Source organism: Gekko japonicus, unplaced genomic scaffold (assembly GCF_001447785.1).
Source record: "Gekko japonicus isolate JY-2015 unplaced genomic scaffold, Gekko_japonicus_V1.1 scaffold670, whole genome shotgun sequence".
NCBI lineage: Eukaryota > Metazoa > Chordata > Lepidosauria > Squamata > Gekkonidae > Gekko > Gekko japonicus.
The window spans coordinates 228616-246445 of NW_015167557.1; the positions used below are offsets into that span (position 1 = coordinate 228616).

Genomic DNA, 17830 nt, shown 5'->3' on the forward strand with positions numbered 1-17830 from the left:
CAAATGGTGCCTTCTCCACTGGGGAGTCCTCAGTGCAGCAAACTGCCCAAGTAGTTGATCTAAGACTTTCCGAAAAGTTTCTGCTGCCACTCCGTGGGTCTGCTAACTCCCCCTCTGGCCCAAACACAGTTGTTCTTTGGGTTTTAGATGGGAGGGGGGATCGCCCACCCCCCGGAGATGTTTGAGGCTCGGCCTCACCAATAAAAGAGGTCACAATTAGAGTTGGTGTGGGCCACAATGTGCAGCGGCCGCCAGGGCTGGGCATGATGGAGTCACAGCCCGGCTTCCTCTGCAAGGAGGGCGCATCTCTTCCTCTCTCTCGGGCTGCACACAGCTTCACTGGCACCCTTCTAAATCTTGCCTCCTCCAGCAAGTGCTTGTTCCGGCTGTTCAGCCGGGTCAGTCATGCTCACGAAATAAGATTAGACAGATTTATACCCCTCTCTGTAACACATTGCACGGAAGCCAGCTTCCACGAGAGCCCCAGCACTACCCAAACAGAAACGCACGCCAAATGAGCAGGGGACCCGGCTAACGTTCGGATTAAACGATAAAAGAATCATGAAATTTAAAACAGACGTGGAGGCTTCAAATCTAAAGGTTGCCTTCCCTCATTATTCACCCACTCGGCTTCCCTTTTGAAAAAAAATATCAAAGGGGAGGGTATTGATTGGAACTTTGTGATTCAAATACACAGCGGTTTTTCAATCGTGTTAATCCTATAATCAGATTCTAGACCTGAAGCTGTATTTACTGTGTGCATTTTAATCAGGATGAGCCTCTATGTTCAGAAGTTCCCTTTCCTTTTCGCCACCACCACCCACACCAGAGACGACATTTGAATGGAGACCAGAAGTGTATTTATTTACAATATTTCTGCCCTGCCTTTCATACAAAACCAATATACGAGGCAGCTAATAAATAACTCAGAATGCGTTAAAACAAGAATCAACCCTATAGAGGAAAAGAGCAGCTAACAGCAGCAGAAGTCACCCTTACCACCCCAGCACAACATTAAATCAGGAACGTCCCAAAGCATTGTGGCCTTTCTTTGGTGCTGGGAAGTCAGGAGAGACGAGGCACAGCACAACTCCCTAGCCGAGGGAATCCCAAAGTCTTGGTGCCACTGTGGAAAAGGCCCTGCCCTGACTACCTACCACTTGCCAAATAACGGGCAAATCCAGAGCAGGGCCTCAGAGGAAGATGCTAAAGGAACGGAAGCAGGGCTCTTTTTGCAGAAAAAGCCCAGCAGGAACTCATTAGCATAACAGGCCACACCCAACAGCAGAAACCCGTTAGCATATTAGGCCACACCCTGACAGCACAGCTCATTAGCATATTAGGCCGCACCCCCCATGGTACCAGAAGTGTGGCCATCCAGCCACCCCCACCTTTTGCTTCTTATTCTGTTTACCTTGTTTGTGGTCAAAACCCAGGGCTTTTTTTTTGTAGCAGGAACTCCTTTGCATGTTAGGCCACACACCCCTAATGTAGCCAATACTAATGAGTCTCTGCTGTTGGGTGTGGCCTATTATGCTAATGAGTTCCTGCTGGGCGTGGCCAACTCAGGAGCCGGCCGGAACTCCGTTCCTGTGCGTTCCTGCCCAAAAATAGCCCCGAACGGAAGAGACACCAGAAGAGCAGAAACAGAGATACGAGTCCTGGCATCCTCGTCAGAAGCAATGCTGTCTCTTCTAAGCTGTGGAGTCTTGTGAGCAAAAATTCTACTTTGTGAGCTACTGGCGTGAAAGCTGTGAACGAGTGAGTTGGCTGCTGCATAAATTAGTTGGCTTCGGAGCCATCCTTCCTGCGCGGAGGCAAAAATCTGTGAGCTGGAGGCTAAAAAACCGTGAGCTAGCTCACACTAACTCAGCTTAGAGGGAACACTGGTCGAAAGCAATGCTCCCTCTAAGCTGTGGAGTCCTGTGAGCAAAAATTCTACTTTGTGAACGACTGGCATTAAAGTTGTGACTGAGCGATTTGGCTATGGCATAAATTAGTTTGATCTGCAGCCGTCCTTCCTGAGCTAAGAAAAAAATCGGTGAGCTGGAGGCTAAAAAACTATGAGCTAGCTCACACTAACTCAGCTTAGAGGGAACACTGGTCGGAAGGCAGGAGGGACAATTCTTTTTTTTTTGCCACCACGCATTTCCCTCTGCTCTAATCAGGCTGATTATAACAGGCATGGTACCTTTATACGCATTCTCTACAACACCCCTCCTGCCTTCTGACTAGGATAAAAGGACTCAGATCTACTCTACTTGTGTCTGACAAAGGGAGTTCTGACTCTCCAAAGCTTACAACCTGGAACTCTAGTTGGTCTCAAAGGTGCTAAGGTAAAGATAAAGGTTTCCCTGGTTCGAAAGCTAGTCGAATCCGACTCTAGGGGGCGGTGCTCATCTCCGGACTCCAATCTGTCTTAAGTATTGTGGTCTTCCTAGCTGACAGGAATGATCGAGTGTTCACACTGCAAATATGAATGTAAATGTCTATTTACAAGTCTGTAGGATATTACTTGTCTTTGGCGAGGCAATCATTGCAATGATGATTATCCTATTTTGTGTTTTTTTAAAAATCCACATATTTGTCATGTATGTGATTTGCGGGATTGGACAAATCCACCCCAAAGAATGAGACAGGGCCTATGAAATGCCTTTTGTTGGGCCAATCAAAGACTTAAATAGTGACCAGCTTTTCCAGTCACACGTGTTAGTAGTTTTGGGGTAACAGGGAGGCCGAAGGTGACAGAAGATGGGGCACCATGTCGATGCAAAACAGAAAAAAAAATTAAAATGCGGGCAAGTTTGCATTCCTTAGCCACAAATCTGAAGGCTAACGGCAGGCTTGCTTTTGACTGAACCAGTGAGCAAAAGACTTATTGTTTATTTTTTTTAAAAAATCTGAAACCTCAGCAAAGGGGCCTGAAATCTCTCTCTGAAGGCCAAATTCTCCCAGGCCCTTCATGGCAATGCTCCTGAGAACTGGTGTAGCCAATCCAAAATTATGCTTAAAGAAATCAGTCGACTGCAATGAGGAACACCCACTTGTGGAAACAAATGAGGTGTGGGTTATTTCAGTGATGCGCAGCATTCTTAAGCCTTTCAGATCCTGGCTATCATGGGGGTGTTCAACGACTCCAGTCTGCCAGGACCATCAACAATTGCAGAGGTTCAAAAGCTTCACCAAGAACCAGAACAAATGCTGTGTATGCTGGCGAGCTTTGAAAACACTGCTCTAGTTCCAATGTACTATCATGCCCAAATCATCTATGAACTAGCCACAGCGTTCTTTGGTGGAACGGCAGATGCATGACCCACAAAGTTTCACTGGACAGAAGATCTGATCAAAGCATGCAGAAAAAATATTTCACATAGTCTACTTACCGTGGTCACTGGCAATGTGCATTTGGAGGAGAATTATATTTTCCAGCCTATCTTGTTGTTGTTCAGTCGCACAGTCGAGTCCGACTCTTTGCGACCCCATGGACCAGATCACGCCAGGCCTTCCTGTCTTCTGCCGTCCTCTGAAGTTGGCTCAATTTCATGTTCGTTGCATCGATGACACTGTCTAACCATCTCATCCTTTGCCATCCCCGTCTTCTAGGCTAAAGCCCCTTTCCCCAACTCTACCCTTTTCCATGCAGGGAAAGCATTTGTCTAAGATGTGGGGTTTTCCCCCAACAGGCAGTCCCCCACCTGTAGCCTAAAGTGGTACAGTCCACTACATCTCATGAAAACCAGCCCTTCCTAAGAGAGAAGACTGCTCTGCACATTAAGAAAGTCACATTCCCTGCTTTTTTGCACTTCAAGAGGAACACGCACTGGGTGACCTCACAAGCCTTTCCCATGGAAAGATGCTCAAGTGCCAAATGTGAAGGCCGCTTGCACATCTGACAGGAAGGGGGGGGGGTAGGGTCTGCACTTCCAGACAATGTCGAACATACTTGACACCTTTAAAGACGAACACGGTTTTATTCAAGGTATGAGCTTTTGTGTGCACGCACACTTCCTCAGACACAGTGAAATGGAACTTACCAGTCCATATGCTGAGCCATAAATTAGCGTACAACATAATGAAGATATTTATCAGAATCAGGAATAACAAGCTTGGTTTATATGGTTAACATTTAACATAATGAAGATGTTTTAAGAGATGCACACTGAGGAAATGTGCATGTACACGAAAGCTCATATCCTGAATAAAACTTTGTTGGTCTTAAAGGTGCCGCCGGGCTCAAACTTTGTTCCGCTGCTTTGGACCAACGCAACTGCCCACCTGGATCCAGACAATGTGTACATTTGACCTCAGATGGTACGCTCAGCTAACCTGCTGCAGGAACAGCATTTCACTCCTAAATGCAACACGAACTGCATCGTCCACAGCAGAACTCAGCCTCTGTGGCCAGTAAAGTAGTATAAGGTAAGCAAGTTCTTTTGCCTAAAAGAAGATAGACTCTATTCAACACCAATGCTCCCTCTAAGCTGTGGAGTCTTGTGAGCAAAAATTCTACTTTGTGAGCTACTGGCATTAAAGTTGTGAGCGAGTGATTTGGCCACGGCATAAATTAGTTTGCTCTGGAGCCATCCTTCCTGAGTGAGGACAAAAATGTGTGAGCCGGAGGCTAAAAAACTGTGAACCAGCGCAGACCAACTCAGCTTAGAGGGAACACTGTTCAACTCTACAGTGGCAGCTTTAATTTCTATAGCTAATCAGATGACGGCTCGTGTAGTGCCTTAACCAGGAAGTTCCCAGTTTAAATTTCAACTTGATCATGGAGTCTCTAGTACGCAGCCTGGGGCCCTGTCCTGCAATATGCCCACAATAATTCTGGTCTACCTTACAGGGTTATTTTGTAAAATGCTGAAAAAAATTGAATACTGTACAGCAGTCTATAAATCAGTCTTGAGAACAGCTTTAAGGTCGAGAATGTTTTTGCACATTCAAAATGCATGTGCTGCCAAAATGGTTCCAAATGTTATCCATATATATAAAAGAAGAAGAAGAAGAGATTGGATTTATACCCCACCCTTCACTTGGAGTCTCAGTGCGGCTTACAAACTCCTTTCCCTTCCCCTCCCCACAACAGACACCCTGTGAGGTGGGTGGGGCTGAGAGAACTCTGACACAAACTGCTCGTTCAGGAACAGCTGTGCCAGAGGTTGTGACTGACCCAAGGTCACATCAGCAGGTGCAAGTGGAGGAGTGGGGAATCAAACCCGGTTCTCCCAGATTAGAGTCCGCACACTTAACCACTACACCAAACTGGCTCTCTCTTAAAAGAAAGAATACTGAAAGAGTGGCAAAGACAGATAAACCAATTTATATGGAATGCCAAAAAATCAAGAATAAGCTTCAAAATATTACAAGATGAGAAAGAGATAGGAGGATTACAGTCCAAAATATAAAAGTATACTACCAAGCAGCAGGTCCAGTTTGAATCGTAGACTGGATTAAAAATCCAAGACACAGAATAATAAAATTAGAATCAGCAGACTCTGATGAAACCTTACACAATTATTTATGGATTAGGAAATCGACCGAAATATCACAACACAAGAAAGAAGTCACATAATCAGAGATGGACTTTTGAGAATATAGTTTACATGTCAGAATTTATTGAGCCCCTCAAACTCTTTCCTTATGTCCCTAATAGAAGCCTACCATGATAAGAACATGAGAAATAAAAATGGTTTTCTAACACATGGCATGATGATAAATACTTAGGGAAAAATCAAGTCTTGGCAAGATATCAAAGATGAAGGTGTGAACCTTCAATGGCTGCTATACTATCAGTCTCAAGACTAAAGGAGACCATGAGCACTGAAGACAGAGCTCAAAGAGACGCAACTGAATTTGAACAGCTGATCACAAAACATAAAGAACATTTATTACGATGGATATATAAGATTTTTACTCCAGCTAGAAACAGTACATGAACAAGTGAAAAAATGTATGATCAAGTGGATGCAAAACTTTAAAGAACAGATAACTATGCAATAATGGGAATGATTGTAGGGTATCAAATTTACAGACAGCTAGACATTAAGGGAAAATCGGTATAAAATGTTTTTTAGATGGTATATAACTCCAAAGGACATTGAGAAAGAAGATAAAAATACAAAGGGAAATGCTGGAAATGTCAAGATATAGATAGAACTTTCTTTCACATGTGGTGGACTTGTAACAAAGCAAAAATTTTCTGGAAAGAAATACATCAAAAATGCAGAACATATTAAAGTTTAAATTCCCAGTGAAGGCTAAGAGCATGCTATCAGGTGCTCTGCCTAACAAATTACCAACAAATCTAGAAGATTTTCAAATCTAGAAGATATTCAAATACATGATGACAGCAGCTAGAATTACCTACACAGCAAAGTGGAAATTAGCTATCTGTTCACGTTGTAGAATGGGAAAATAAACCTGCTGAATATGCTTTAATGGCAAAATTAACAATTTACCCGAGGAACAGGTCTGAAATTCGAGGAGAGATGGAGTGTGTATTATGTCCACTATGCTAGCAGGAGACAAACTGAGATCAGGAATATCTTAAATATATAGTAATGAAATAGAAGTAGAATTAAAATGTAATATTTTAAGGTTTCAAATGTAAAATGTTTTAAATGTAATATTCTGAATATAAATGGGTTCATGATATGAAAAATGTAATAGACCTTCCTTCGCCCATTGATTTTTTTTATTTGTTAAAGGCTTTAATGGATAAGTGGTGAAAATATGTAATACCGGATATGCAGTAATGATGAAACCAATGATGCAGTCAAAATAGATCAACTATGAAGTTTGAAACTCAGTTATAAAATGTTGAACATAATTGTATTGTAACAGAAGTAAGAACTACTGTACATTATAGGTAATTCAGTTATAAAATGTTGAACATAATTGTATTGTAACAGAAGTAAGAACTGTTGTATATTATAGATAATACCCCCAAAAATACCACTATTCCACCATCGCTATCTATGCATCATCGCACCACTATCACCACTATGTGGTTCCATCGGGGTGCTAGGTGACCCTGGAAGGAGAAGGGATGACAGGCTATTGGAACGTTGCCGTTGGATTAAGAGCTACCCCGTCTTGTGACAAATCGAGCACTGACACTTTGGTGTTTGTATTATATTGTTTTATTCTGTTTTATGCTGTTTTTATCTGTCTTAACTTTGGCACTCGTGCCTCGTTGTTAGCCGCCCTGAGACTTTGGGGAGGGCGGTATATAAATCCAACAAATAAATAAATAATAAATAAATCCCCCCCCCTCTGCCATGGAGGTCTGCTGGGTGACCCTCGGCCAGTCCCACAATCTCAGCCCAACGTACCCCACGGGGTTGCTGTGAGGGTAAAACAGAGGAGAGGAGAATGATGTGAGCCCCTTTGGGACCCCACTGAGGGGAAAGACTGGGTGTGCATAACGTTAAGTCTGCACGCCTGAATGTATGGATGCAACCCCTCCACAGAGGTTGTGGCCACGTGTGGGTATTCAGAGGTCTCTGAGGTAGGACAGGTGTGCCCAGCCAGGAAGGGACAGAAGGCCCAATTCTGGTCACCTGCTGTGCGCGGGAAGAAGAGAGGGGAGGGGTTTATCCAGAGTGGACCACACTCCTTCACCTTCAAAGGATTCTGCATACCGCAAGAGACAGCTGCAGCCCACAACCTCTCGTAGATTCCAAAGATACCATCTCTCCCGTTCTCGCGCACTCTCTCGGCAGGCTGATTTTCTGCTGCCGGCCGCTGTCTTTATGTGATTGAGCGGGCAGCTTGTGAGAGTGATTAAAATATTGAGCCTCATTAATGTGTCTCATTTTGTACACAGCTAATTCTGCCTTCTCATTCCACTGGAAAAACAAACATGGAGGCTGGAGCCTTTATACCCCCTCGCTGACAGGTAGCACCACCCCTCCCGCGAAAAAGCTTTCTGCGTACAGCTGGCGAGCTGTCGTTCTGCCAAGCCTTTCCGAAACGTCTCAGCTCTTACCTGGCCGCCGCGTGCCCTACGTTAATTTGGACCTCTGAAGCAATCACATTCTGTACCCAATCCTATTTGCCAGACAGTTAAATGTCTTCTGAAGGGCATTTTCCCATCTGAAAGCAGTACCAATGCTTTGATAAGGAAACAATATCATACTCTCTCCCGCACCCAAATCAGCTGAATTCCCCGGACGGCATCCAAGTAAAATACAGATCCATGTTTGGAACAGCTGCTTATAAAAATGGGCATGGGGTCTACATATCAGAATGACAGCACCGTTGGGGGAGGCGGGCAGGACACCGGACACCTTTCCAGACAAGGGTGGAGATTAAAACTGGAATAATGAACATTAACAAGGGCCTGTTTTCATTTATATCAAAAACATCTTTACAGAGCCTACTATAACGGAAGAAAGCACTGAGTCATGGACATAACCACATGCAACTACAGACCGAGTATTGAAAGGTTCTGGAACCTTGGGACACTAAACATAAACATTTGGCACTAGAAATGCTTCGGGACCCAAATACACTTAACCCCCCCCCCCAAAAAAAAAACCCCATGCAAGTTGGGGCTCTGATCCCTTGTGGAGAAGGAACGGCTATTAAATCAAAGTCTGTTTGTGCAGATATATTGTAAGAAAATGACCAGGGACAGAACAGCTAGGGCTGTGACCACAGACTGGTTCGCACAAATCCGTGGCATATATCCTTTATGTGAGAATCTCAGATTTACACACATCCCCCTACCATATGTAGAACATCAGACGGCACGCCTCTGTACACAGGCTGTGAGTCTGAGACAGACCCCCTTCATAGGAGCCATGGTGTAGCGAACACACACACTTCTGTACACGTGAAAATGAAACCAACGTATGGAAGTGAGATTTCTGTGGCTCTTTGTTGCCTTTCCTCCTAGCCAGTCAATGATCAGGAGGGGAAAATCCTCCATGTAACTGGCCTCTGCCAACATAGTAGCCTTGGGACCGCCTCTTCCAATATGATTCCCCTTGTCCCCTTCAGTTTTCATCACAGGACCTACTGCAGGTGACTGGTCCATGAACGACTCGGTTGTCATCCACTAGGGCAAGGGCCTTCTCGGTGGCTGCCCCTGACCTCTGGAACCAACTCCCGGAGGATCTATTAAGGTTCCCCAAGGCACGCAAAGCTTCCTTGTCTCGTGCAGCTTTTCATTAACCAAGAGAATGGATGCCCCGGCTGGCTGTCTAGATTTATTCCACAACTGATGAATGGTTGAGTTTTGATTAGAATCCTGGTTTTTATCGCATTCGTTGGTACTTATCGGTTTTCAGGATCTATTTCAAGTTTTGACGCTGTGCTGTGCGGGTTGCGAACCGCCCGAGTTCTCTGTTGAGGAGGGGGTGCGGGTTACAAATCGAATAAATAATTTGCACACCAGTGACCGGGGACTGCCTAAGGAAGCCACCCTCCTACTAGTGAGCAGAAAGGAGTCTCGTTCCCATCACCTCCCCGTGCACACTGCCCGTGTAACACGTGTGAAATGCTCCTTAAAAGGAACACATCGTGTTAGCTAGAAAAGGGGGGGGGGGAAGATCAGCAAACCTATCAAATCTGGCTTTCACCCTTGCCTCCCCATCCCCCAAACACAGAAATTGGGCTGTCTCAAGCTGCCCGATGCAGCTGGTGGCTTCCCTGTCTTCGGCCGGTGCAGCCAAACCCCCAACTATTTCCTTGGGCCTTCGGTATAGGAGGGGGGGGGATGCTGTTATTTGCAGTGGCAAACAAAGGCAATCAGGCCCGCCGAGCACATACTGTAACAGGCAGCCTTTCAGCTCTGCTAGACAGAAAGTAATTAGAATGCTTTTAATGTCCAAAAGAATGATGCTGATAGGCTGCCACAGTTGTGTAGATTTATGAATATTTATACGGTGCTTTATAGCTGACACTTTTATCAGTTGAAGAAGATAAAATATCTGCCTGACTCAAAAGCTTGACAGTCAGGTTAATAAAATCTCATTAAAGAGAATGACCTATGCAATTATATAGGATTTATTGTAATTCATTTTTGATTGTAGTCTGCTTAAAGATGCAATTTCCCATTTCCTAGTGCCAAATTTAGGCAGCGTATCAAGAACTACGTGTGATCTAACACCAAGCCATGGGGGGCGTGGGGGGGGAGAAAGAGAGACAGAGATGCATTTAGCATCTTCGGAGGTTCTATACCTTCAGAGAGAAAGAGGGAAAATATTTTGATCTGGTCTTCATCTCAATTTGCAATCAAAACCTACCCTGAAGATTTTTTTTTTTTAAAAAAAGATGTTTATTTCATATGAAGGAAACCGAATACAGATCTGCACGCAGCGTTAAGGAGGCTTTTTTGGTACCGGTTTCCCAATAATGGGCTGAAAGGCGGCTTGTCAATCTCATGCTCATTCACGTCCCATGCTCCGTTACCCCACTGGCGCTGCTATTTTGGGGAGCGGCAAACAGCAGGTGTTGCTCTCCTGAAAAATCCAGTTGCAGAAGAAAACATAAGAACACGTGTCTTGAACGCAGAACCATTCGGGAAAGAGGCTGACACTGAAGAAAAAGTGCCTTCCGTGAAAGTTCTGAACAAGGCAATGAAGATGCTTGGGGGAAGCATTGAAATTTAGGTCAAAACGAGAGCGGGAGTTTCTCTGCTGGCTAGTATGAAATAAGGGCACTGTCCAAATGGCTGCCGCCGCCGCTATATATACAAATGAAGCTCTCTTACACTGAATCAGACCCTTGGTCCATTGAGGTCAGTACTGTCTACTCAGACCAGCAGTGTTTTCCAGGTTCTCAAGCTGTGGTCTCTCACATCCAGGGCTATTTTTGGGCAGGAACGCACAGGAACGGAGTTCCGGCTGGCTCCCAAGTTGGCCACACCCAGCAGGAACTCATTAGCATAACAGGCCACACCCAACAGCAGAAACTCATTAGGATTGGCTACATTAGGGGTGTGCGGCCTAACATGCAAAGGAGTTCCTGCTACAAAAAAAAGCCCTGGGTTTTTGACAACAAACAAGGTCAACAGAATAAGGAGCAAAAGGTGGGTGTGGCTGGATGACCACACTACTGGTAACATGGGGGTGCGGCCTAATGTGCTAATGAGCTGTGCTGGCAGGGGCGTGGCCTAATATGCTGATGAGTTTCTGGTGTTGGGTGTGGCCTATCATGCTAATGAGTTCCTGCTGGGCTTTTTCTACAAAAAGAGCCCTGCTCACATCATCTACCGCCTCATCCTTTCAAGTGGAGATGCCGGGGACTGAACCTGGGGGACCTTCTGCATGCCAAGCAGATGCTCTGCCGTTGAATCATGGTCCTTCTTGCCTTGTGCCAAGCCTGAGCATTTGTACACCTGTGGCCTGGAACAATCAGCTCCAACCAGACCCGCGAGGTCTCAGGTCCTTCCTAAATGTTCTTACCTGTGGAGATGCTGAGCTTGAACCTGAGGTCTTCAGGCAAAATGTGATGGGAGCCAGTGTGACAGAGCGGCTGGAGGGTGGGTGAGACGAGGGGAGCCTCAAGTTCTAATCCTCCTACCCAGGCATGAAGCTCAATGGGCGACACTGGATTCGTTGCTCACTTTTAGGCTAACCTACATCACAGGGTTGTTGGTGAAGAGAGAACCACCTAGAACTCCTTGTGGGGGGAGGGAGGATGTAATAGACAGTAATAGTATAAGATAATTCGAGAGCCAGTTTGGTGTAGTGGTTAAGTGCGCAGACTCTAATCTGGGAGGACTGGGTTTGATTCCCCCACTCCTCCACTTGCACCTGGCTGGATGACCTTGGGCAAGCCATAGTTCTGATAAGAGCTGTTCTTGAAAAAAGAGCAGTTTCTGTCAGAGCTCTCTCAGCCCCACCTGCCTCACAGGGTGTCTGTTGTGGGAAAGGGAAGGGAAAGGAGATTGTAAACCGCTCTGAGACACCTTTGGGTAGTGAAGGGCGGGGTATAAATCCAATCTCTTCTTCTTCTTCAAGAGCAGTTTCTGTCAAGAGCTCTCTCAGCCCCACCTGCCTCACAGGGTGTCTGTTGTGGGGAGGGGAAGGGAAAGGAGTTTGTGAGCCGCTCTGAGACACCTTTGGGTAGTGAAGGGTGGGGTATAAATCCAATCTCTTCTTCTCTTCTTCTTCTTCAAGAGCAGTTTCAGTCAAGAGCTCTCTCAGCCCCACCTACCTTACAGGATGTCTGTTGTGGGGAGGGGAAGGGAAAGGAGATTGTAAGCCGCTCTGAGACTCCCTTGGGTAGTGAAGGGCGGGGTATAAATCCAATCTCTTCTTCTTTTTCTTCTAGAATGCAAAAGCTACATGTCCCCTGACCTAAGACTAGCATAGTTCTCACAAACTTTGGGCTATAGAAGGAATTCAGGCATTGGAAGTTTGGTCCCGTGTCTTTCCAGCAGCACTCCCTCCCAAATCCATCTGAAGAGAAGCAGCCGCTAAACCAGACATTGCACAAGTCAGGGTACGGGGAGAAGATTCCCAGTCTTAAAAGAAGATCTGGAAGCAGTACAGGAAACCTTAACTATACAGGATCTAGAGGGTGCCATAAACGTCTCACTTAAAGGTGTGGCACGGCGGTTCTCCAGTGGCCCGTTGCCCTTTGGGGAGGGGCGCAGGACACCTGAAGGAAAGACGCAGACTTCCAGGGGGTGGGGTGGACACACCTTTCACCTGTCAGAGGGTTAGTGGTGCAGCCCCCCCCCCAACTGTGGTGCTACCCATGAAAACATGCAGAGTCAGTGGGTGTCTGGGGCCTCGTCCCCCACTGCTTTTCGGCAGCTGGCAGATGCTATGGGGGAGCCTGAGGTGCCCCTTTCTCATCTCGATGCCAGCAACAGAGGAGTGCCCCAATTCACAGGCCACCCCACAAGAGTTCTCCCCTGCAAAAGACAGCTGCTGACGGACTTAGGAGGTAAAAATGTGTATTTAATTTATTTACTTCACTGATACCCCCACTTCCTCCCAACGGGGAGCCCAAAGCAGCCGAAACTGAGTTCTCTCCTTCATTTTATCTTCACCACAACCCCGTGAGGCTGAGAGCAGCCAACTGGCCCAAGGTCACCCAGCGAGCGTCCATGGCAGAGCGGGGATTCGGACCCGAGTCCCCCAGAGTTTAGGGTAACAGTCTAGCTGCTACACCATACCTCACAAATTCTAAACATTTAACGGACTAATCCTCTAAGGGCTTTTCCAAGCTGCCGAGGTGTTGCGGAATTGGGGCCTCAACTGAGTCTCGGTCCCTTGCAAACCCATTTTTTTTACAATTCTATGGCCAAATCTTTGGTTCGTTCCCAGAAAGCTTTGCGGTTGGCCACTCCCAAGCAAGCACTGTCAGAGACACACTCTGTCCTAGAAAGAATGGTTGACATTTCCAGAGACCAGGGTTACAGTCTAAACATCTAGATATGGGGTATGTGTCTCCATGGTTCCTCCTCGACACAGAGAGGTTACCCAGAGTAATCCTGAACCACCAATAATATACAAATGACTCAGCCCTACCCCACCTTCCTGAGTAGATATAAATTACCTGCCTCCCATTTTTCTTCTCACCTCGACACAGAGAGTACTCCATCTTTCTGTGTTATACCTCTGAGGATGCCAGTCACAGCTACTGGCGAAACGTCAGGTCCTGCAATGCCAAGACCACGGCCACACAACCTGGAAAATCTAAAACAGCTAATATACAGATTGTCACTTGAAGAGATGCCAGGATGGTCGGGGCTTCTTGCTCTCATGGAAATTGTTTTTAACTCCAGGCAAAGCTCATGCCTGACTGTGCGGAAGGGGCTGGGCTTTGTCGAGGACATCAGAATCTCAGCACAGACTTGACAGACGGTTACATTAGCTCTTATGGATGGAAAAGGGTATTTATTATTGGGGTCTACTCCTGTCCCTTGTAGTTCTGGCCAGCCACCCTCCACTATGGGTCTTGACAAAGCAACCAAAGATATCCTTTATAGAACTACAGCGCACTGTATTTAAGTACTGGATTAAAAGAATTATGAGGCAATGTTGTATGCAACATTCCAGATTCTTTTATGTCTGGAAGGTTTTACATTTTGGGTCTGAAGTTCAATAAATAAGAGGTTCTTTGAAACAATGGTCTCTCTCTCTTGATGCAGTTGGGACCCCCTACCCATTTCTCTCCCTCCCCAACGAACACCATGGGGATGGGAGTCTGCAAAAAGGTTCCTGCACTCCTAATTTCCCCTACAGGAAGAGTCCTCCCAGAACGAATCCCATCTAATAGAACCTCCCTCAACACTTTGTGCTACAAGAAGTCCACTGATGGATTTGGAAAGTGGTCCCCCCCCCCCCTCTTTTCTTTTGAACTATGGTGCTGGAGAAGACTCTTGAGAGTCCCTTGGACTGCAAGAAGATCAAATCAGTCAATCCTAAAAGAAATCAACCCTGACTGTTCCCTGGAAGGCCAGATAATGAAGCTGAAGCTCAAATACTTTGGCCACCCAATGAGAAGGGAGCACTCCCTGGAGAAGACCCTGATGCTGGGAAAGACTGAAGGCCAAAGAAGACGGGGACGGCAAAGGATGAGATGGTTAGACAGTGTTATTGAGGCAACAAACATGAAATTGAGCAAACTCCGGAGCACGGCGGAAGACCGGAAGGCCTGGTGTGATCTGGTCCATGGGGTCCCGAAGAGTCGGACTCAACTGTGCGAATGAGCAACAACAACAACCCCCCCTCCATCCTAACAGGAATCCCTGAATGACGCTACGGACGACTTTTCCTTCACACAGCCCAGTTGCCTCACTCTGGGCTAGGATCTGGAAGTGAGAAGGCTACACCTAGACCGTGGAAGAGGCCAGTTTTGGCCTTAGGGCTGCCAATGACTGAGCTCTACAACACGGCAGGTTCCCACATCCCATCTCTGAAGCATCCCACACTCTTTGGGGGCACTTCTGCTCCTATCCCTCTCCCCGAATAGCCAGGGAACTGCACTTTGTTCCTATCCCATCGCTTACCTCCAGAAACGAGACGTGTCAGGGTTCAAGCCTGCCTCAAAATCAGTCCTGTAAACGGCTTCCTAGGTGGCGGTGCTCCTTCCAGCGGTTATTCAGTGGCAAGGGACTCTGCGCATGTTCAGAGGCTTGCTCTTTCTTACTACTTTTTTTTTTGTTCAGTTGCACAGTCGAGTCCGACTCTTCACGACCCCATGGACCAGCTCACGTTCTCAATCTGTGCCACAGCACTAAAAATGGGCTCTGGGGCAGAGGAGACGCACTCCCCTCGTACCACATTTAGTACAGTGTTTACAATGTTTCCTGCCAACCTAGCAGTTTGAAAGCAAGAAACTGCAAGTAGATAAATAGGGACCACTTCGGTGGGAAGGTAACAGCGTTCCGGGCGCCTTGGTGTTTAGTCATGCCGGCCACATGACCACGGAAACGTCTTCGGACAGCGCTGGCTCTTCGGCTTGGAAACGGAGATGAGCACCGCAACCCTAGTGTCAGACTCGACTGGCTTTCGAGCAAGGGAACCTTTACCTTTTACAATGTTAGATTTGAATTAGGGAGGCCTATATGAGCTCCTTATTCAGGACTACAAACTCACTGGGCGACCTCTGCCCAGTCGCTTAGCCTAAATTTCCCCACAAGATTGTTCTGAAGACACCACCCCCCCTCGAGACAGCGTCCTCTCTGGCCACGACCCTGAGTTTGGAGGAACACCCACAATATCAGCTCCTCAAGGGTTTTGAGGCCAGAGATGACCAGGTGAACCCTCCTGTCTTTTGACAGAGAGGTTTCAGGTGGGCTGTTCAAACTCACCCTCTCTGGGAACATTTTCCGGCACCCCTGCTGGAGTTACCTCAGGCAAACATGCCAGTCCTGCACAAACATATACTTGTCTCCCTTCCAAACAAGCCCCCCCCCCCCATCTGAAGAACTTCATTCCTGATTTTTTTATTCAGAGATATAGAAACATAGAAACACAGGGCTGGAAGGGACCTCAAGGGTCATCTAGTCCAACCCCTGAACAATGCAAGATTATCCATGTTCTTCAGTCTGGACAGCCAGGCTAAATCATGACCGATCTGTCTACTGCTGTCTCCTTACAAGGCCATTTCGAAGGGACACAGTTCCACGGCAGTTAGTTTCTATACACTTTGGATGCCCCAGCCCAGCCGGGATTCCTCAAGAGCTGATGTCGCCAAGGGTGAGCTAGAAAGTGCTCACTTCAAACCTCCCCTTCACCATGAACCACACACAAGGCTGAAGTCTGTACTGCGGGGAGGGCGGGGTATAAATTGAATAAAATAAATAAATAAATAAATAAATACTGTCTACTCAGACTGGCAGAGAAGCTCCAGGGTCTCGCATAAAGAGGTATTTCACATCACCCACCGCCTGGTCCTTTCAACGGGAGATGCTGGGGATTGAACCGGAGACCTTCTGCCTGCGAGGCAGAGGCTCTTCCACAGAACCACAGCCCCTCCCCCTGTCCTCCAGCCAGCAAATAATGGGGATATCTATGGTGGTCTGGCTTACAAAGGCTATTTTGGAGATTGCAGAGGAGGAGGGCTTTCAAAAGAGGACTTTTGCAAGTGCTCTTCTACAAGTGGCCCTTGTGCCCTCTGCACATGCTCGGGCGTGCGCTGTACATTTTAACACCCAACAGGAGCGGCAAGCCTGCCATGCGACACAAGGGAAAAGCGAAGCGCGGCTTTTTGCCCAAACTCTCTCCTCCTTCTCTGGCACATCATTACCACCACCACCCCACGCCTTCCCCCCCCCCCCCAAAGGGGGGCCCTGCCCCCCCCCCCAGGCTCCCCCCTCCCCCGGGGCTGCCCCCTGGTGGCCGTGGCCGTACCTGACCGAGGAGGACGAGGCGGCCGGCGCCGACTGGTGTCCCAGCTGCGAAGCCGGCGTCCGGGGCGGGTGGCCCTGGGAGGCTCTGCCGCCTGGGAAGGAGCTGTGCGCCTGGTAAGGCAGCTGGTGCTCGCCGAGGGAGGACGACGAGGCGACGGCTGGCGGCGGCGGCTGCTGCTGGTGGAAGTGATGCTGCTGCGGCGGCGGCGGCTGCCCGGCGCCCGCCCTGACCTGCGGGATCTCCACCATGGTGGGTCTCTCGTAGCGCTTGCTGAGCGCCGGTCTCCGGCTGCTGGGGAAGGTCTTGAGGACGCTGTAGGGGCTGCGCTGCTGCTTGTAGATCTTGGCCCCGCTCGGGCCCTCCTCGGCCGCCTGCATCGCCTCCTCCATCAGCATCGCGCCGCTCCGGCCGCCCGGCCGCCTCCCTGCCCGCCTCGCTCCGGCGCTCGCCTCGCCGCCTCTCCGCGCGATGGTGGCACCGCGCGCGGCTCAACCCCGTCGCGCGGCGCTAGGGGAGGCGTGTATGTGTGAGAGCGTGTGTGTGTGATGGTGTGTGTGTGCGCGTGATTGACAGGCGGCCTCGCCAATGCCTGGAGGGAGACGGGAGGCGAAGCGCGAGCGAGGGAGCCCCCCCAGGCCGAGCCGCTAATGGGAACGGCCCGGGGAGGGGAGGCGGGATCGCCGGGAGGAGGGCCGGGTGGGCTGTGCCGGAGGCGCTGCTCAGGGCGAGGCTCCCGGGGCGGGCGCCGGCGGGGCACTCGAGGGGGCAGCATTGCAAAGCGGGGGCCAGCCCGGGCCATCCTCCGCGCGCCTTGAGAGAAAGGCGCCGCTGCTGCGCCGGACAAAGCAGCCCAGGATTCCCGCGGCGCGCGCTCCGCAACCCCCGAAGCGCACGCTGCCCTTGCAATCCGCCCCTCGGCCCCAGGATCTGAGCCAGCACAGCCCGACGGGAGGGGCAGGGGGGATCGCCTCTTCCTCCTCCTCCGGCGGACGCGGAGAGTCTCCCGC

General features: G+C 48.4%; 1 protein-coding gene across 1 annotated transcript in view; it reads right to left on the bottom strand.

The window, feature by feature from the left end:
• Nucleotides 1–17212, bottom strand: part of BEND4 (BEN domain containing 4) — a 45225-nt gene extending 28013 nt beyond the window's left edge. Inside the window, exons 1-3 of the mRNA XM_015413734.1 lie at nucleotides 16824–17212; nucleotides 12334–12430; nucleotides 11415–11484 (exon numbers count right to left, since the gene is read on the bottom strand). Of these exons, the coding sequence (XP_015269220.1) occupies nucleotides 11415–11484; nucleotides 12334–12430; nucleotides 16824–17212 (556 nt within the window). The remainder of the gene's footprint in view (nucleotides 1–11414; nucleotides 11485–12333; nucleotides 12431–16823) is intronic.
• Nucleotides 17213–17830: the final 618 nt, after the last annotated feature.